Below are 21,899 nucleotides of genomic sequence, written 5' to 3' on the forward strand. Positions count from 1 at the left end.
CAGAGAGAGAGGGAGACACAGACTCCAAAGCAGGCTCCAGGCTCTGAGCTGTCAGCACAGAGCCCGACTCAGGGTTCGAACTCGTGGTCTGCGAGATCATGACCTGAGCTGAAGTTGGACATCCATCTAACTGGGCCACCTAGGCACCCCCAAGTTGGTTCCTTTTTATTGCTAAGTAGTATTACATTTTACTGCTAAGTAGTATAACAGATAAGTCACTCTTTATCCCTGTATCAGTTGACTGACATTTGGGTTTCTAGCTTTGGCTCTTAAAAATAAAATTGAGGAGCACCTGACTGGCTCAGTAGGTTTAGCATCACACTTCAGCTCAGGTCATGATCTCAAGGTTCATGAATTTGAGTCCTGTGTCAGGCTGTGTGCTGACAGCTTGGAGTCTGGAGCCTGCTTTGGTTTCTATGTCTCCCTCTCTCATCCCCTGCCTCACTCATTCCCTCACTTGTTCTCTCTCTCTCTCTCTCTCTCTCAAAAATAAAAATAAACAAAATGTTGATATGATTGCTTGTTTAGAAATTTTTGTGTGGGGTACCTCGGTGGCTCATTTGGTTAAGTGACCGACTTACGCTTGGGTAATGATCTCGCGGTTCATGAGTTCAAGCTCCACATTGGGCTCTGTGCTGACAGCTCAGAGCCTGGAACCTGCTTCGGATTCTGTGTCTCCCTCTCTCTCTGCCCCTCCTCTGCTCATACTCTGTCTCTCTTTCTCTCTTTTTCTCTCTAAAAAGCAAATAGAACATTAAAAAAATTTGTGTGGACATAAGCATTTGTTTCTTTTTTTTTTTTAAGTCAACTTATTTATTTTGAGAGAGAGATCATGAGCTGGGGAGGGGCAGAGAGGGAGAGAGAGAATCTCAAGCAGGCTCTGCACTGTCAGCATAGAGCCCAGTTTGGGGCTTGAACCCATGAACCAAGAGATCATGTGAGCTGAGGTTAAGAGTTGGTTGCTTAACCTACTGAGCCACCCAGGCACCCCAAATTTTCGTTTCTCTTAGCTAAATACCTAGAGGTTGAGTGGCAAAATCCAATGGGATCTATACAACTTTTAAGGGACAGTATGCTTTTCAAAGTGGTTATGCCATCCTACATACCTATCAGCAGTACTTCCGAATCCTTGGTATGGGCAGCCCTTCATGTTAGCGGAAATACGGTGGCATATCAGTGCAACTTAGTTTCCCTAATGGCTCATGATGTCGAGCGTCTTTCTGCGTTTATTGGCCATTTGTTTAAGTTATTTTGTGAGTGTCTGTTCCTTATCTTTTGACTCTTTCCTCAGTGGGTTGTCTTTTTTTTTTTTTTTTTTAATGTTTATTTATTTTGGGGGGAGGGTAGAGCACACACAAGTGGAGGAGGGGTGGAGAGCTGGGAAGACAGAGGATCTGAAGTAGGTTCCGTACTGACAGCAGAGAGCCCAATGCTGGGCTCGAACTCACAAAACTGTGAAATGAAGTCAGACATTTAACCAACCAAGTAAGCCACCCAGGCATCCCATCTTATTATTATTATTTCTTTTAAGTACAGAAGATGTTTATTTGGGAAGAGCAGAGGAATTGCAATTCAGGATAAGCAAGCTATGATCAGTCATAGGCAAATCCGTCGTCTTATTTAAAATTTTTAAACAATGTTTATTTATTTTTGAGAGACAGAGCATTGGGGGGGGGGGCGGGGACAGAGAGAGAGAGAGAGGAAGACACAGAATATGAAGCAGGCTTCAGGCCCTGAACTGTCTGCATAGAGCCCAAAGTGAAAGTGGGGCTCAAACTCATGAACCATGAGATCATGACCTGAGCTGAAGCGGGACACTTAAACTGACTGAGCCACCCCCAGGTGTTCCTGTCTTAATATTATTTGTAAGTTTATTTATTTATTTTGACGGGGAGGGACAGAGAGAGGGAAAGTGAGAATCCTAAGAGGGCTCTGCGCTGGTGGCACGGAGCCTGATATGGGGTTTGATCCTAGGAACAGTGAGATCATGACCTGAGCTGAAATCAAGAGTTGGTTGCTTAACCTACTGAGCCACCCAGGCGCCACTCTCCTCCTCCTATCCTTCCCCCGCCTTATTATTTTTAAGAAGATTGTAAAAGTTCCATATTCTACTGAATACAGTTCCTTTGTCTAATGATTGTGTTGCAGATTTTTTTTTGCTTTAACGCTTTCGTTTTTGTTTTCTTAATGGTACTTTTGAAGAGTTAACTTTTTTGATGAAGCCCAACCCTCTCCTCCTTTTTTGTAAAGAAATCATGGTTATTTGTGTTCTGAGAAATTATTGTCTAGTCAGGGTCATGAAGGTATTCTCCCATCTTTTTGAATTTTAATGTTAAACTATATGGTTGTAAATTAGTCCAAATTTAAAGTTTTAAATTTTAATCTATTTGAGTTAATTTTTGCGTATCATATGAAGTTGGGTGTGTGTTCTTTTTCTTTTTTTCTATATGAATATCCAGTTGATCCACTTCTGTTTGTTGAAAAGTCTTTTTTTCTCTCCGGTAATTTGCCTTTGCTACTTTACTAAAAATGAATTTACCAAACATGTGTAAGTCTATTTCTGAACTCTTGTTTTCTGTCCCATTGATCTGGTATGTCTCTCTTTACACCAATTCCAAAGGTCTTGATTACTGTTGCTTCATAGTAAATCTTGAAATCAGGTAGGGTAAGTACTCCAATTTTGTTATTTTTTTAAAACTGCTCTGATTATTCTTGGGCCTTTGCATTTCCATGTTAATTCAATATTAGCTTGGTAGTTTCTACTAAAAAGCCTGCTGCAGTTTTGATAGGAAATGCATTTGAATATACAGATCCATTTGGAGAGAACTGCAACTTTAACAATATTAAATCTTCTAATCCAGGAACTTAGTATGTGTCTCCATTTATGTAGGTCTTCTTGAATCCCCCTCTCCCCCCCGCCCCAATATTTTGTAGTCTGTTCAATGTAGAGTCCTTGGATGTCTTTTGTTTTTTTGTTTTGTTTTGTTTTGTTTTTTAAGCAATTTCTGAGATCAAGAGTCCCATGCTCTATCTACTGAGCCAGCCAGGCACCCTGGGATGCCTTTCGTTAACTTCATATGTAGCACTTTTGTGTTTTTTGGCACTACTGTAAACAGGATTATTTGTCAAATTTCGCTTTCCAGTGATTTGCTTCTAGTGTGAGAAATCAGTTGTTTTTTAGAACATTATTAACTTTTTATCCTGTAATTTTGCTAAGTCACTTTGCAAAATCAGAATTTGGTAAATTCACTCATTATTGTATTTAGTAGATTCCTTGGAGTTTTCTGTAAATAGGGAGAGCTTCATTTTATTCTTTTCCAATCTTTATGGTTATTAGTTTTCTGTTTTTCTTACCTTATTTCAGTGGCTAGAACCTGTAGAACAGTGTTGAATAGGAGTGGTAAAAGCAGATATCCCTGCCTTCTTCCTATTTCATGGGGAGAAATTCAGCGTTAAACCATTAACTGATATTAGCTATAGGTTTTCATAGATGCCCTGTATCTGAGGAGGTTTCCTATTAATTCTAGTTTTCTGGGAGTTTTTATCATTATTGGGTGTTGAGTTTTTGTCAAAAGCTTTTTTTTCCCACATTTACTGAAATGATCATATTGGGTTTGTTTGTTTCTTTATTCTTTTAATATGGTAAATTACACTAACTGATTATCAAATGGTAAGCAAATCTTGCATTTCTGGGATAAACCCTACTTAGTAATGTTTATTATCCTTTTTATATATTATTAAGATTAAGCTTTTAATATCTTGTGAAGGATTTTGGCATCAATTCCTTAGGATCTTGATCTGTTAATTTTTGAGGGGTAACATCTGTCAGGTGTTAGCGTTATGATGACTACATAAACAGGAGCTGGGCACTGATCTCTGTTGTTTGAAAAAGTTTGCAATGTTTTTGTATCTTTTCTTCCTTGAATGTTTGATAGAATTCAGTGAAACCATCTGAGAATGCAGTTTTCTTTTTTGGGAAGAAAAAAATAAAATCAATTCCTTTAATAAGTATAGGAGTATTTGGACATTATTCTATTTCTCCTTGTATTGGTTTTACTAAGTTTTATCCAAAGAATTTGTTCATCCACATTGTCAATTTGTTGACATAAAGCTAATTTTAGTATTTCTTATTCTTTTAATGTTTGTAGGGTTGATGGTAATGAACCTTATTTCATTTCTCATCTGATTTGTGTTCTCCCTGTCTTTTAATCAGTGTCCGTAAGGGTTTGCCATTCCTGCCCCCCCATGCCCCTTGCACCCCCACCAAAGAACCAGATTTTCATTTCATTAATTTTCTCTATTGTAGGTCTTTTATAAAAAAAATTTTATATCTGCTAGTATCTGTATTATTCCCTTGCTTCTGTTTCGTGTTTACATTGCTTTTTTTTCCAATAGACTTTTCTCTTCTTTAGTGTTCCCTTAACATTTAATGTAGCCATTGGTATTTTAGAATTACATCTGCCATTTTATTGTTTTGTATCCTCTGTTTTTTGTTCTTCTACTCTTCTTTTCCAGACTTTTTGAATTGAGTAATTTTTTACATTCTATTTTCATTTGTCAGTTGACTTTCTGGCTATATTTCTTTGTGTGGTTTTGTTTTTATTTTTCTAAGTAGTCACTCTAGGGATTGAATATATTTAACTTTCATACTCTGCTTACAGGTAATATTATATATATTACTTAAAATGTAGAAGGCTTGCAGCCACATAAGGCCCTTACTCTTATCCCACAGACCTTTATGTTAAGGTTGTCCTATGTATGATTATATTTATACACATTGATAACCCTACTAAACAGTGTTACTATATTTGCTTTCAACAGTCTCCCTATCTTAAGGAGCTTTATAGGAAAAATATAATTTTATATTTACCCTCTTTTTATCATTTTTGTAGCTGTTCCTTTATTCTTGAAGATCCAGGTTTCTCTCTAAAATATCCATTTGCTTCTTTTTCAACTCGTTTTTTCTTCTCTGCTGAACTTGTGTATTTCTAGTCATTTCATTTGGAACATAGGTGATAATAGCTGCTCTAAGGTCTTTGTGATAATTTCAGTATTTGTATCCTCTAGGGTCTGGGATCTGTTTATTACAGGCTTTCCTTTCTTTGAGAATGCATAAGATCTTCCTAGTTGTACGTATGTCGAGTAAGTTTGGACTGCCGGCTGGAGACTGAATTTCACGTCAAGTTCCGGGTGCTGGAGTAAGGCTCTGCACCGCACAGGTGTTTGTTGTAGCGGGTCTTCATCCTGATTAGGTTCCAACTACAAGTTCTGTCTGCTGCCTCCGCACAGAGGGTCCACTGTTAGATCAGTTTTCAGGACGTTTGCTTGTGCTACTTTTGTTCTGTCCTGTAGCTCAGGGGTGAGCCTGAGTCTTGTGGGAGTTCATTTACAAAATTAGGGGATCCTCACAGTCTCCTGTCCACATAGGCCTTTTTTATTAGTCCTGTGGCCAGACTGGGTTTCTGTCAGTTTTACTGTTTGCTCTTCTGCCTCGCTGTGTAACCCCATGACTGGGGCCGATCCTGGGGCAGAGCTGCCAGAGAAAAGTGAACAAAATGGGGCGGGACTTTTGACTGTCTTCCAAAATCTGCTTGCTTTTCTTTATTTCTTATTGTCCTTAGGTTTTTTTTTTGTTTTTTTTTTTTTAATTTTTGCCCAGTTTTTAAAACATGGTTTGTTTGGGGTTTTTTTTAAAATTTATTTATTTCTGAGAGCAAGTGAGCAGGGAAGAGAGAGAGAGAATCCCAGGCAGACTCCGCACAGTCAGTGTCAGTGCAGAGCCCAGTGCAGGGCTTGAACCCATGAACTGTGAGATCATGATCTCAGCCAAAACCAAGAACTGAACACTTAACTGACTGAGCCACCCGAGCACCCCTGCCTAAAGTGGGACAGAGCAGCTATACTGGGCTTATTCCACTGTAGCCAAACTAGAACTCTGGCTTGTGGCGTTTAGAAATCTTGTGGTATTTTTTAGCAAATATTTTATGTTTTCAAATTATTGTAATGCATACAACAAATATATAAAAAGTAGGAACATAACAATTTGAACCAAGGTGTTATCACCATGGTCTGGCTCTGTGGCATAGAACTAAAAAGGAGGTGGGATTGGGAGGTTCCATCTGGTTGCTTCATTGTGTGTTACTACTTTGTGTGAGGTTCCCCAGGAGCTGAGGAGAACCTAGCTGTGAATAGCATTTAAAGTGCCTGTGGCTAAAAGAAATCTGTGTGGGAATATTCTAGCCTCATCCTAAAACCAGCATTTGGACGTTTGTGTTAGTTAATAAGTCTGGAAGGTGCATCTTCTTCATACCTCAAAGTGACTTATTATTAGGTCCATTCCTTACCGGTATCCCGCTGAGATGAGTGATAGTTAAGGAACAGGGTTTGCACTGGGGAGGGAAGAGACTGAAGGGCTTTAATTTGCAAGTGTGGGGAGCAGGCTGGGGTTGGTTACCCTTCCATTGTTTCCTGCGGATGTAAGATGAGGAGGAAGCAGAGAGGGTAGTTAGAAGGGCCAGAAGATACATTTTGTCTGATGTTGCTAATAATGAGGTGAAGGCTTTTGGAGAAGAGGCTCACAGAGAAGGGGTGGGAGTGGGAGGGATTTCCTGAATTTTAGGAAGGACAGTAAACAGCACATACTTGTTTTTTTTGAGAGAGAGAGAGAGGGAGAGAGACAGAAAGACAGAGACACATGGAGGGAGCACATGAGCAGGGGAGGAGCAGAGAGAATCTTAAGCAGGCTTCATGCTTAGTGTAGAACCAGACTCAGGGCTCAGTCTCACTAAGGTGAGTATTATGTCCTGAGCCAGAATCAAGAGTCAAACGCTTAACTGACTGAGCCACCCAGATGCCCCATTTTTTTTCTTTTTAAAGTTTTTTCGTATTTCAGCAAACACTCTTAAATGCTTTGCAAGGAGCCACAGATCATTAAAATATACTTTGGGGGCACCTGGGTGGTTCAGTCGGTTGAGCATTCGACTTCGGCTCAGGTCATGATCTCATGGTCTGAGAGTTTGAGCCCCACATGGAGCTTGCTGCTGTCAGCACAGGGCCTGCTTCAGATCTTGCATTTGCCCCTCTCTCAGCTCCTCCCCCACTCAACGAACTCTGTCAAAAATAAACAAACTTTAAAAAATATAAAAAATATATTTATGTGTATATACACATGGGACTATACGAGTTGTTATACTCAAACTGTGACTCTCAAAATAACTGTAATACCTAAAGTAAGGTGTATAATGATACCTATGTGAAAATGGTCGCTACTTTTGTTACCATTGTTTAGTAATGTATGCTAATTTCATAACCTGAATTGATGAGTATTTGATCTTTCTCTGTGGAATTATTTTAGTAAGAAGAATTATTTGTTCCTTGAAGATTAGTTCAAACTCACCTCTAAAAAACTTGGGACCTTTTAAATGTTAGATCTTTACATTTCAAGTTGGTTCTATGGTCTGTTAAAGTATAACCTTTTAAAAGATCATTTTGGAAATTATAGTGAAGTAGGAATCCATCCATTTTCTCTAGATTCTCTGTTGCATAGAATTGTGTATAATAGTTTCTTAAGCAAAAATTCTGAAGAAAATGTGAGCAAATTGGACCTAGTTATGTAGTAAAAGAGTAACATGCATATCTGAATTGGGTTTACTATATAAATTATAGGATAATTTGTATTAGGAAATATATTACTATAATTTAGTAAGCTAATTAAAAAGAAATACAAGGCCATCTTATTAAATACTAAAAAAAAGTCTCTGAAAAAATTTAGCAGCCTTTTGTAATGAAAATTTTAAGTCAAATAAAAATAATAGGAAACTGCCTAAAAGTAAAAGCTGTTTACCAAAACACAATAGCAGATACAACTGTTTATAACCTATTTCATTGTTTATGAAATATCAATACTTTTGAAACACCAAAACCATCACCTTGAAAGCCAGGGGCAATACAAATTCCTGCTCTTCCATCTATTATATAGCTTGGCTTTATTGGTTTGGGCAAATAATGTAAGCTTAGATTCTTTATTCTCAAGAGGTTATAGGTCTAGAAAACCCAAGAGACTCATCTGAGTGACTTAGCACCAATAAGAAAATGAGGTAAAGTGGCTAGGTACCAAGAAGATAGATACATCAGTTACTTTTCTTTATTTTGCAATAAATAGTAAAGAATGTAAGTGCAACAGAACAGAATGTTTTCTCATGTTAATGTCTATGAAATATTTGCATTACAATGCTTTTTAAAAATGAGAGCTTACAGCTTTTGTAAATCTCAATGAAAAGATGTATGGTTTGTCTATTTTAAGAGCATGATGAATATTAAGTGAGATGAAACATTAAAAATTTTTAGAAAACCATCAAGTTCACCTCTGTAGTGTATTGAGCAAGAAATAGCCGAAGAAGAGAATAGCAGCTATATTTGTTTTTTTTGTTGTTGTTAAAAAAACAGCTATATCTGTTGTTGTATTTTTAAGATTTACTTATTTATTTTGAGAGAGAGAGTGCACATGCATGCAAGAGGAAGAGAGAGAGTCCCAAGCAGGCTCCACGCACAGTGGGGAGCCCAGCAAGGGTCTAGATCTCATGATCTCCCAATTGTGAGATCACAGCATTAGCTGGCATCAAAAGTCAGAGGCTCAGCCTACTGAGCCACCCAGGTGCACTAAAGGGAATTGGCAGTGAGAAGTGGGCTGCTTCAAAACTGGATCCAGAGAACCCCACTTAAAAATGGTGGCTTGACCACATGTATTTTCTCTTCTTCCATGAAATCTGCAGTGATCACAAAGGAGGCATAGCAGATGTTAACACACAGGGAGAAAGGTAATAGTAGAGAAGACAGTGAACAAAAGATTTGAAGAATTTTTTTTGAAACAGAGTGAATAGAGTGGTTCAGAGGAAGGTACAGCCTAGTGCCTACCGAAGGGTGACAAAGATGAGGGACAAGTCAGCAGTCTCCTGGAGTGTCTTGAGAGGCTTCAGGGTGTTTGGTGGCTGCCAAAGGCAGAGGTCAGTTTTGCAACTGAATTGGAAGTTCTCGAAAAGTCCGTATCCAGATCTTTTGGAATGTCTTCTACATCCCCAGCAAACATGATTTCCTTCAGTCCCATTTTTCCTGGGCAGATGGGACAAGCACTAGAACCAGAGATGCTCGTGACCAGAAGGATAAAGCTTGGAGCTGAAAATAAAGGGAGTATGTCCCTTCACTTCCTCCTGCCTTTTCTACTCCTCCCCAGGAGCCAACACCCTCCCATACACTTCTTTCTGGCAAAACTGAGCAGCTTGAATGAAGAGACCTCTGTGTACTGACATTTGGAGGTCTCCCAGTGAAATGTGACCATCGTATGCAGCAGCCCATCAACCAACAGACCTGGCACCCATGCCTATTTTTTTAGTCCCTTACTCTTAAATATGAAGGAGCAACCAGGGATCACTAGATAGATGAGGAAAGCCTCAAAAGTGACAGACAATCAAAACAAACAATCACCCAACAAACAGAAAAAAGAATCAAATGGTGTAGGAAATAGAAAAACATGAAAGAGCAAAATACTTCCTCCCCCCCCCAAAAAAAAAAAATCAGGAGAGTAAAAGGTGTTATGCCCATTAAAAAAAATGACAGAGGACTAGGAATAAAGAGTTGAGAACAAGAAGGAGCTTTTGGAAGTCTAAAAATATGATGGGGGGGGAATCCATGAATAGATTAAAATAGGAAATTGAAGAGTATTAGGACAAGGGACTGTCATTGTAAATATCTAAAAGCATCTACATTTTTTAATGAATGAATATTTAGTACTCATTTTTAACTGTATGCCTCTGCCAGGCTGTGAAGAATAAAGAAAATATTCATTAATTTTGGATTATTTTAGTTGGGGAAGAAGATGAGGTTCACCTTGGCTATTCATGAACAGATAATGCCTGATGGGGATTTTGGAGCATTGGGTTTGTGTTTGGTATTCTGGACAGACATTGACATAGGATACATTGTTTACAGCCTTTCTCAAAATCTCTCAGTAGTGATTGCAGACAGTGTTTTTCATGGGTGGAACACAGACTGTGGAGTTCGCTGTCCTTGCTCAAGGCCAACTTAGTCACCAGATGTGTGGTACGGCTCGAATCACTTTGTCTTTCTTATTCTCATTTTCTTCATCTGTAATAAGGGGATGGTAATACCTGTCTGTCTCACCGATACTATAAGGCTGTGATGATGAAGAGGAAAGAGCTGTAAATCACCCAGAACAGTGTACAGCTTGTACTAAATACTCATTGAAAGAAGCTACAGTTATAACCATCAAGCAGATGGTGTAGTCTATGAGGATGGTTAAGTAAAACGTAAATTTAAAGAGTAACAAGTAAAAACCTCAGTGATATAATAGGCTGTTCTGAGCAAATGCTATCACCAGACTGAAAGCTTCACATTCCCCAGTGCCCGTCATTGTAGCTGGCACTAAGAAGCTGCAGAGAATGAATGAATGAACCCCTTAATTGTAACTTTCATTTTCATACGGAATAAAACTAGCATCAGTTTCTTATCATTAAAGATGGCATGTTAGTGTGTTTATAAGTGTAAAGAAATGAAGTTTTCATAAACTTAAATGTTGCGTTTCAATTACAGGCGTCGATTAGCAAGGTAAAAGTAACAGAACCATGGCTCAGTTTCCAACACCTTTTGGAGGTAAGTTCTCAGAGATTTTTCTTTTCTAATGCATTCCAGACTATATCTGTATCTGTATCTATATCTATCATCTTGGGGCTTGATCTCATGGGGCTTGATCTCATGACCCTGGGATCGTGACCTGAGCCGAAATCAAGAGTCGGATGCTCAACTGACTGAACCACCCAGGCGCCCCATGACCATATTTTTAATGCTGTTTCATCTGGATTCTTCGGAAGCAGCTCCCAGGTGGATATTCATCCACAAATATTTTCATGTTTATAAAAGAGAAAACACTCTTAAAGACAGAACTACAACCCTGTTATCACACCTGCAAAATTCACAATAATTCCTTAATATCCTCGGCTGTCAAGTCAGTGTTAAAATTTCCCTGATGGTCCTCAGACCTTTTTTTCCGCTATGATTTGTCGGTTCAAATAAGGATGCAGACATTGCTCTCAGTTCACGTGTCTCCGAAGCCGCCTCTCTGTTTTCTCTTTGCATCGTCCTATTTGAAGCGACTGGGTTGTTTATTCTGTACTTTTCCTCAAGCTTGGGTTTGAAGCAGGACATTTTTGTTTGTTTTACCTCATCTGCTTGAAACATAACAGCCTGCATAAGAAATTTTGTTTCAGGTAATTTTTCCTAATATTATGATTGAAGTGTTAAATATTAGCTTTGTTTACTGGCCAAGTTTTATTTATTTATTTTCGAAGATGGGGTGCCATTTTAATGGCTGACCTTTGACAGCTGTCTATTCCAGTCATCATAAAGAGTACAGCACAAATTACCACCCCAATGATCGCAACTGTACAAGTCCCTACCTATGGAATTCGAGACTACTCTGCAAACTTCAACACCATTAGCATTGTTTACATTTTGTCCCTCTTCCTCATTCATTACTGGGCAAGATTGTGTTTTGTGTTGTTTTTGCCTTTGTGTGTTTGGTTTTTTTGGCTTTGTTTGTTTGAGAGAGAAAAGAAAGAGAGAGAATCCAAAGTAGCCTCCATGCTGAGCATGGGGTCCCGGTCTCATGACCCAGAGTTCATGACCCAAGCTGAAATCAAGAGTTGGATGCTCAACTGACTAGGTCACCCAGGCGCGCCAACTTTTGCTTTTGTTTTTAATTCCACAGACAGATTTCAACAGGGCAGTAGAAGTTGTGGGATTATAAGGCCTCTGAGTGAAGAGATCATATCTCTTTCAGTCACTCCGGTGTATCTGGTGTCTGACACCAGGCCCTGAACCTACAAGGAAGTCAATAAGCATGATTCAGAGACTAAATGAACCCCACCCTTCCTGTCACTGTCTGACCAGACCCCATAGAGGGGGAGGTGCAATGTTCAGACATTATGCATTTGTGCTGTGGCCACATTTTATTGCCTGCTCCCAGCTTTTTGGAAGGTGTCTGAATTTTGGAAGGTCTTCGGTCTATATATAATCTGAAATTATTTTGATCACATTGAGGAGATCTGGGACTACAGCGAGGAAGATCTCAGAAGTGAGGGGGCTGTGTGGTCACTCTCAGAGCTAAAAGTAAAGGGGAATCCAAAGCCCCTTCTTTTTGGTTTGCCATTTTTTTTTCAGGATACTCATTTTTAAACACATATTTAGTAAGGTATTATTTATGTACCATAAAATTCATCAGTTTTAACTGTACCATTCAGTGACTTTTAGTAAATTTACAGAGTTGTGTAATCATCAGTACAATCCGATATGTCAGTATTTTTGTCACTCCAGAAAGATTTTCATGGAATCACATGGGATACGAATTGTGAAGCTCTGGTTCTTTCGTAACGTTCACCTGTGGCATTTGAATCACTTGAGAATGTAGCTTTAATTTGGTTCATTGTTCGAGTTTATATCAGTAAATGATTATTAACTTATATCTTTAAATAGTCCTGCTAACCATAAGATTATAAGACAAGTTTTTTTAAAAGAACTTATGCTAGTATCTTTATTTCAGATTGTTTTACTATTAATTTTCTAACTTTATATGCATAACTTCCAAGGAAAAACATGTTAATTGATTAAATAATAGATAACATATTGACAGAATCCAAAAGTACTGGGGATATAGTGTGTGTGAGCACTTGTTTATTCTTTTCTCATTGAATAATTTGTCTTTTTTTTTGCATTGTAGGCAGCCTGGATATCTGGGCCATAACTGTAGAGGAAAGAGCAAAGCATGATCAACAGTTTCATAGTTTAAAGCCAATATCTGGATTTATTACTGGTAATTGGAATCAGTATTTTCACATTTTTACTTACCAGTTGTGCATATATCTGTGGAAAACCTATTATGTGAAGCTAGGGTGGGCACATACGGGCAACAGGACATTTGCCTTAGCCTTGACCCTTTATTTTTCAGTTGTTTTTCTTATAATGCATTCACACCTCTTTGCATTCCTTGATGGCTGTCAAGCCACTTGTTATGGGCATGTCACTGATGGGAACTGGTGAAGGTCAGCACACCACATTCTTTAAGTAATAAAGCAACGGACTGTGGTCCTTAAACTAAACTGCTTGTTTAATTTTGATCTTGAACTGGTTTGGGAAATGTAAATAAATGAACAGATTCTGAATATTAAAAAAAAAATCAGTGAAAGAATTCTATTGCTGTATCCCTAAGTTCTTTTTGTACTTTGCCTTTTCTATTATCTTCACTGTTTGGTTACTCTTTAGGAGTTAGCTTTAGGAAAAAAATGGGATCTCGACTTCCTGGGGCGTTGTTTTTGTGTCTGTGTGTGTGTGTGTGTGTGTGTGTGTGTGTATCACAGTTCTCTTTCAATTAATTCCTAATCATTGATGTGAATCTTGTAATCATTGGTACTTTGTCTCCGTAAATGTATCAGAAATACTGACAATTTGAAGTATAGATATTAGGAATGGCAGGGAACTTAAAAAGTAGAAGTGTGGGTCATCAGTTTCTTGAGGATTCCTATAGATATGCTTTGTCATATGTCCAATGCTCTGTCATAGCTGTTCCTACCTTACTAAATAGATTAGAGTGGACAGTCTGTCCTGCAAAAGTGTTAAGTTCTAAGTTGTAAGGTCGGTGCTGAGGGATTCATTTTACTGTTGCTTACAGGCTTTGGCTTTTATCCTATATTTAATTCAGTATTTGCAGAATTACCAGCCTCTTTCATTTTTTTGCAATTTTGCTATAAGAAGATACGTGTCAGCTGTTGTTTTTTTCCTGAAACTTTTTTCCTTTAATTTCCAGGTGATCAAGCTAGAAACTTTTTTTTTCAATCTGGGTTACCTCAGCCTGTTTTAGCACAGATATGGTAAGTTGGAACTTCATGTAAGCAAAAGGTAAAATAAAATATTCCAGTAATAGGATTCTTACGATATAGAAAGCGAACATCAGTCTCTAGTCTGAAATACTCTAGTACTTCTTACCAGAGAATATTCTGAAAAGTATCTTTCTAATGTAGAACTTTAAAAGAAAAGGTGGTGATCTTTGCAAAAAAACACTGTCAAAAAGTTCAATTCCCAGTGGAGAAATCTACATTTTGATTCTTTCTCATTAATTTGTTTTAGCCTTATTTACATCATCCATGCTCATCTGAAAGTCCCGCATTTCTTCCTTTATAATGTAGTGGTTCTGTACCTTTCATTGACTGAAAGGTAAGGAAAATATTTGAGGGTTATTAGTGAAACCACCAACAGAATAAATAGTGAAATAACTAGTGTTTATTATAGTGTTGTACAAGGTGAATGCATAGTAAATATTGTTGAATTCCTGGATTACCTATTAGAAAGAAGCATTCAGCCTTTTGAACCCACAGGAAAGAAAGGGCCAGGAAAAAAGAGTGGGAAATATAATTGTAGATTTTAAGTTTTATGACTTCGGTCATGTCATGCTGAGTTCTGTTGCCAAGAAGTCACATTTTCCCACCCACTGTGGCTCTTGCAGTTAATACTTCATTTCCAGAGGTTATTAGTGTTGTGGAGGCAGCTTGCTGTGCGGTAGAAAGAACATGGGATTTGTAATCACACACCTGAGTTCGAATCCCAGCTGTACTATGTTCTATCTTTATGATTCAGAGCATATATTGATCCTCTCTGATCTCTGTTTTCTCATCTAGAAAAAGGGAAGATATATTTTCCTGAAAGTGTTGTTGAGAACATTAGCAAAGACACCGTGTATAAAGGACTTAGCTAGTATAGGATCTGGTATGTAATAGGCCCTCAAAACAAAATCCAAAAAGGTACCTGCTGTCGTTGTCAGGGATTGGGTATTCCATAGAACTAAATTCTGCAGCTAATTGCTTGTCCCCTTAAATGATTGGCCTTTCTTATAATATGGAAATTAATAAAGATTGACTTAGTTCCTTGTTGCCTTCAAGCAGAGTCTACAGAATGTAGGCAAAGCTTAATTAAAGAGTCATCAGTATGAAAATCATTTACTGTGCTCAGAATAGCAGAACTCTCAGGAAATCTATACGTATCTATACGTATCTATACACATATATAAATATATATACACCCATGTACATACATATACACGTACATATATAAACATACACACATTTGTATATGGCTATATTTGAATTGAAACTAAATGATAACAGATTCCTGTGCTTTTTTTGGTGTCTGTATTCTTTTCTCTTTCCTGGTTGTCAGCGTATTGGCTGTCAGACTGTCTCTTCCAATTGGTGAACCTCCTCCTATGGTGCCCTTCTGGCTTTTCTGATATACTTTGAGCTGGGAAAATCAGATAACCAGGGCTTTTGGAATTACTTTTAAAATGAAGGAAAAGGTTTGCCAAGGGTGGGAGAGTGGTGGGTAGAGCAAGAACTTGTGCTTAGATGAACACAGAAGCGCTGACCTGGCAATTATGTGCCTGAGTTTAAATTCAAGAGACACGTTACTTCTCTGTTAACTATAAGAAGCTTTCTTTTGCTTTATGTTCTTGTATATAATTGTATTTCACATCATCAGTCAAGATCACTCACTAGAGCCTTCCTTTCCCAGATGTAGCTTCCTCCATTGAATTCTGTTTTTGTGCCATATTCCCAATTTATGAACATTCAGGAAGCAGTTTTATGGTGCATATCTGCTGCAAGAAAATCTCACCTTACATTTATTCATTCAACAGTGGAAAATTACTTGTTGAACGTCTACTATGGGTCAGTGACTATTGTAGGTGCTTGGGATACAGCAGTGAACAGAATGGACAAAATCTGTGCTTTCATAGAAATTGCAGTCTGGTGGAAGGATATAGTTAATAGCAGTATAAAAATTGCCATCTAGAAATGAGTATAATGGGGAAAACTAAAGTATTATCTATTAAATTTCACTTTTTTTGCAATTATGTTAGTTGTCAGCTCTCCAAACTGTTTCTAGCTAAACATATTAAAGTCATTTTTCCAACTTACTATTTTTATAGTGAAAATTTGTGTTAACAACAAAAATGATGAATTGGCAGTCTTGGCTTGAGTCACAACTGTTCTTGGTCTTTTTCTGACATTTCGTTAAATAAATTTGTGATGGCATGTTCTCCTTTTATCAAGAATCGTTATGGGGGGAGGGAGGCACGCCTCTAAGTATCTTTTCCCCAAAGAAATATCTTTGAGTAATCATAAATTCCGTGAGCCACAGATGGCCTGCTAAGATGACAGAATAGTGGAGTGCAAAGTATGAATAAGACCTATGTTTCAGCACCACCCCTGACACTTAACTTAGTAACCAACCCTGAGCAGTACCTGACCTCCTCAGAGTAGGTATTCATTCATTCATTCATTCATTCATTCATTCATATTTAAAGTTTATTTATTCTGGGAGAAAGAGAGATCTGGGAGAGGGGCAGAGAGAGAGAGAATCCCAAGCAGGCTCTGCACTGCTTGCAAGGAGCCCAGTGTGGGGCGTGAGCTCACACCATGAGATCATGACCTGAGCCAAAGTCAAACGCTTAACCACCTGAGACACCCAGGTGCCCCCAGAGTTAGGTTTTTATTATTTGTTTATTTAAAAAAATTTTTTTAAAGGTTTCTTTTTGAGAGGGAGAGAGACAGAGTGAGAGCAGGGGAGGGGCAGAGAGAGAGAATTCAAAGCAGGCTCCAGGTTCTGAGCTGTCAGCGCAGAGACTGATGTGGGGCTCATACTCACAAACTGTGAGATCATGACCTGAGCTGAAGTCAGATGCTTGACTGACTGAGCCACCCAGGTACCCCCAGAGTTAGATTTTTAAATGTATAAATAATAACAGTTGATCTAATGAAATAGTTTTCACTTTCTGTCTCTCATGCTAATCTTGTTTTCTCTTGTGGTTTTTGTGGTGGGGTCTCAGGGAGGGTCCGTGCCCCTTTTGGTAGAAAGAGGAGTGGGTTTGAGCCTGAAGGTTTGAGCAGTCCCTTCATCAGTCATGGGGGGAAGAAGAAGAAAATTTTGGATTGAGAGTTTGGAACTATAGTAGTAGCTATCTCTCTGGGCCTTCCTTTCTTTGCTGTGGACCTCAATTCAAGTACGTGAGTGATGTGGATTGCTGGGGAATATGTGTTCCAAACCTGTACAGGTTTTGTTCCAGGTAGAAGCTCTCTTCCAGTTAACTAGTTTATGAACTTTTTAAATTGTAACCTACTGATACTTGGGCAACTTACCTCTCCAACCCACTTTCCAATTAATCATGCAGGAAAAGCTGAATTCTCAGAGGATGGAGTCCAGCTAGTGTGTGGAATGCCAAAGATGATACAGCTTCCTAGAAATTGTCTTACTAATAAGGAGCTGGAAGGAAACTGGCAGATAATCCTGTACCCTTTTGGCAACTCCAGATGCTTAAAGTTGTTCCAACCTTGGCCTCGTGTGGAGAGGGAAGAGGAGAAAGCAGAGGGGACTGGATGATCCGGGAAATAAAAAGAGGTTGAATGAAGAAGGCTTTGACATCACAGGCAGTAGAGGCCACAGAAATGGGGATTAGAGGCTCCTGAGGAGAGAAAGGAGGGGTAGGGAGGCCCACCGGGAAGCGGGCCCAGAGCCCGAAGGCAGGAGCCTGGGACATAAGCGCAAATGTTAGAACGGCTTGGTGAGCTATCAGGGAGGCGCTCGGGGGCAGGGCCAACAGTTGTACAACATGGAGGGTCTTAGGACACTTCTGTGCATATGTCAGCAGGGCTTTCAGCCCCCAACAAGATCAACTTGCCAAACTTACTTACCGAAAACTAAAAAAGTTATCCTGGACTCTTATTTCCCTCTCTTCAGTCCCTTCCCTCCATCCTCCGTTCGTGGCATTGAGCATCTGTCCAGCTGCTGGGAGCCGGGCGTGATCCCTCTTTTCCTCACCCTACGCGCTCAGTCCATCAGCACATCCTTCTGGCTCCATTTACAGATTGTATCCCCAGTCTGGCCATTTCTTTCTGTCGCCATTGCTGCTGTCCTAATTTGTCATCTCACTTGGGCCCACTGGTCAGCATTTTGACTTAGAGTCTCTCTCGAGCCTGTCGCTTTAGATTTCATTCTCCATACAGCGCCCACACTCTCTGTGAAAAGTAAATCTATTTTAAACTCCCCATTGAGAAGAAAATCTAAAGTCCTATCAAGGCCACAAAGCCCAATACTAACTGGCTCTTGCTTTTTTCATCTTCTTTAGTTTACCACCCATCTCTAAATTTTTGTATTCCAGTTTCACTGGCCTTTCTGTTTGAATAGGCCAGGCTTCTTCTTGACTTCTGGGTCATTGCACTCGGCATTTCCTCTTCCCATAATACAGTTCTTCCGGACCCTTACATAGCTAGCTGGCTAATTACCCTTCAGGTCTCAGTTCATATGTCACCTCCTCAGAGAAGTACTTACTGACCACTCATCTGAAGTAGTTCCCTCTGCCCACCTGCTCCCATCCATCATCTTCTCCCTCCTACTACCTTGTTTTAATTTAAAAAAATTTTTTTTAATGTTTTATTTATTTCTGAGAGAGAGAGAGAGAGAGAGTGTGTGTGTGTGTGTGTGTGTGTGTGTGTGTGAGCAGGGGAGGGTCAGAGAGAGAGGGAGACACAGGATCTGAAGCAGGCTCCAGGCTCTGAGCTATCAGCACAGAGCCCAACATGGGGCTCAAACCCATGAACCATGAGATCATGACCTGAGCCAAAGTCGGATACTTAACCAACTGAGCCACCCAGGCGCCCCTACCTTGTTTTAATTTTTAACAGCACTTACCATCATAGGGAATCATTTGATTAGTTTTCTTGTTTAGTGTCTGCTTGCATTAAAATATTAGCCTTGGGAGGGCAGGAAACTTCTGTCTGTCACAGTGTTAACACCAATTCCTAGAAAGGGCCTAGACCTTAGTAGGTACCTATCTTCAAAAATTATTTGTTGGATGAATAAATCGATGAATCAATGAGTGAATCAGTAGACCAGATTAATTTACACTGTGAGAGATGAGAGCATCCTGTGAGAAGCCTTCATGGCTGAGATGGGGCCCTAAAGAGCCACAGGCTTTCAACTTCAGCGCAGTGAATGAGATGAGGGAGGGAAGGCAGGTATCATCCTTTAATCCTTGAATATAAAGAAAGTAGAGTCAGAACTGCATCACTCATGTCCACTACAAACACGGTCCTTGGAGTTCAGGAGTACTTCACGGCTCCTGTTGTTTAGGGCCTGAGGTGCTGTGTTACTCCTCCTCTGTGGGCATGTGATTTATTTAAATACTCTTGGGTTTATCTGTTTTGTTTTTTGTTTTTTCAGGATCTCCTTTCTTTGTGGAGTTATTTTTTTTTCCAAGTATGTAACACATTAACAAGGTTCTAAAAGCCAAAACCGAACAAAAAAGTAAACCCAGAGACGTGTCACTCCCTGTGCTATCCCTTCATCCCTGGGCTCACCTGTTTTGTTAGTTTATCATCCTTCCTTTATTTTTTTTTTCCCTGTGGGGAAAAAAGGTTCATAATGTATCTATATTTAGTGTGCATATCTATATTTAAATTATTCCTCTTTCTTCTTACATTAGGATTACCACCTGTAAATGTTCTTTTGTTCTTTGCTTTTCTCACTTAACAGCACATCCTGGAAATCACTCCTATCATTCCATAGAGATCTCTCCCTCTCTCTCCCTCTCTCTCCCTCCCTCTCCCTCCCTCCCCCCTCCCTCCCTCCCTCCTTCTCTCTCCCTCTCTCTCCCTCCCTCCCTCCCTCCATCCCTCCTTCTCTCTTCCCCCCCTCCCTCTGTTTCCTACAGTCACATAGTACTTATTCTGGAAGATATAATGTAATATATTCAACCAGTTTCCTGTGTGTGCTCGCATTTCAGTTACTTCCAATAATGTAGTAATGATGAATGAACTAAAGTATGTATATTTTTATATTGCTGGAGGTGTATCTTCAGGGTAAATTCCTAGGAGTGGATTTGCTGCATCCAGGAATAAATGAATAGGTAGTTCTATAGCTGTTGCCAGATATCCCTTCTTTTGGACTTCTAACACTTTCTCTCACCAGCTGTGTATGAGCCTGTTAACATGGTTTATCTGTTCATTCATAAAGCTTTCCTGGAAGATTTCAGCAGACCTGTGGTCCCCTCTCATCTCAACCTCTGTGTTGCTGTGTACTGGTTTTGATATCAGGCTAAACATTGTATTTTTGTATCACTTTGTTGTTGTTAATTTTTTTAAACATTTATGCATGAGACAGAGGGTGAGTGGGGGAGGGGCAGAGAGAAAAGGAGACAGAATCAGAAGCAGGCTGCAGGCTCTGAGCTGTCAGCACAGAGACCAACGTGCAGCTCGAACTCCCAAACCACAGGATCATTACCTGAGCTGAAGTCGGTCGCTTAACTGACTGAGCCACCCAGGCGCCCCATGATCACTTTGTTTTCAAGAGTCATATACAATAATTGTTTGGCTTACGCTTGTTTTTTGCATGTATATTTTTTTACTTTGGAAGTTTTGCGAATTTAATTTTAGGATTCTTAGACTTTTAATGCATCTTTTGGGGGGATTATTAGAAATGACTAAACTATAAATGGGAGGTGAAACAGATGGCAAAGCTGAGTCTTTTTTTTCTTTGCAGAGAGACCTTGAGAAATAGAATTTTAGCTCTTCTAGTGTTCCAGCTTTTTCATTGGTAGAGGAGAAGGAGGAGAAAGATGAGCTTTGTAGTAGTCACCCATGTATTTGCATTAAGTCCTTTGAGGTTTCACTACCAGTGGGTCCCAACAGTTAATGTTTTGTTAGCTGAGAAAAAAGGTTTTAAGAAAGATCATGCAAAACTCTCACAAAGATGTAGAATTGTGGTGGGTGGCTTAACGTCAGGCACCTAGAACCCGAGGATTACAGGTCTCCTCTCCTCTCCCACTGAGGCACTTCAGTGGAAGGTTTTTAGAAACATGAAATTCTTCTAATTAGAACCTTACAGTACTAGAAAGCCTCTTCTCCCTCAACTAGTCATTATCCCACACTGGATATCCATTTCTCACTAGAAAATGTGCTTTGGGGGCATCTGAATGGCTTAGTCGGTTAGGTGTCTGACTTCAGCTCAGGTCATGCATGATCTCACGGTTATTGGATTCAAACTTCACATCGGGCTCTGTGCTGACAGCGCAAAGCCTGCTTGGAATCACTAGTCTCTCACTCCACCACCCCCGATCCCTCCCCTGTTCACTCTCTCTCTTTCAAAAATAAATAAACATTAAAAAGAAGGAAGAAAATGTGTTTTGGGGGGCAGTGGTGTTGTGAATATAGAGTGAGAATCCATCTGCTTGATTTTTTTTTAGGTATGCATGTTGATGTTGATTGTTGACAAGGTTTCTTCCCCTGAAAACCATTTGCTGAATATCTTTTTAGAAGACCTTAGCAAAAGAAGGAAAGTTCACCCTATCATTTTATTTATTTAACTTCCTGTATAAAACCTGAAAATAGTTACAAAAATAAAACCAGAGACCAGGTTTTTTTGGGGGTTAGGGGGTAGATGCAAAAATCAAAACAAAATCTTAGCAAACAGAATTCCACAATGTTTTAAAACTGTGACCAACTTGAATTTATTCCAGGAATGCAAGTTTGGTTCAGAATCAAGACATTTTCTCAACATTCTTATGAGCAGAAGGAAGTATGATCAGATCAGCAGATGCTGAATAGGCATTTGATTTAAAAAAAAAAAAAAAGTACCCTTTCTTATATGTAGAAAGGAAACTCCTTGGATATATCAGGCTACTTTCTAAAAATCACTACTAAATATTCTTTTTTTTTTAATTTTTAATGTGTATTTATTTTTGAAAGAGAGACCGAACATGAGTCGGTGGGGGGGGGGGGGGGGGGGGGGGG

The 21,899-nt window shown here is 39.2% G+C and overlaps 1 protein-coding gene across 4 annotated transcripts in view; it reads left to right on the forward strand.

Moving 5' to 3' along the window:
• ITSN1 (intersectin 1) overlaps positions 1-21,899 on the forward strand; it is a 221,074-nt gene that overhangs the window by 58,043 nt on the left and 141,132 nt on the right. For 3 of the 4 annotated variants that reach the window (XM_039228609.1, XM_039228583.1, XM_039228602.1), the window contains exons 2-4: positions 10,606-10,665; positions 12,788-12,880; positions 13,871-13,934. In XM_039228609.1, the coding sequence (XP_039084540.1) occupies positions 10,638-10,665; positions 12,788-12,880; positions 13,871-13,934 (185 nt within the window). In that variant the 5' untranslated portion in view covers positions 10,606-10,637. Of the gene's footprint in view, positions 1-10,007; positions 10,096-10,605; positions 10,666-12,787; positions 12,881-13,870; positions 13,935-21,899 lie in introns of all 4 variants that reach the window. The other variant, XM_039228593.1, reaches the window with a different exon arrangement.

Source organism: Hyaena hyaena, unplaced genomic scaffold, assembly GCF_003009895.1.
Source record: "Hyaena hyaena isolate Hyena2069 unplaced genomic scaffold, ASM300989v1 scaffold_2, whole genome shotgun sequence".
NCBI classification, from domain to species: Eukaryota; Metazoa; Chordata; class Mammalia; order Carnivora; family Hyaenidae; genus Hyaena; species Hyaena hyaena.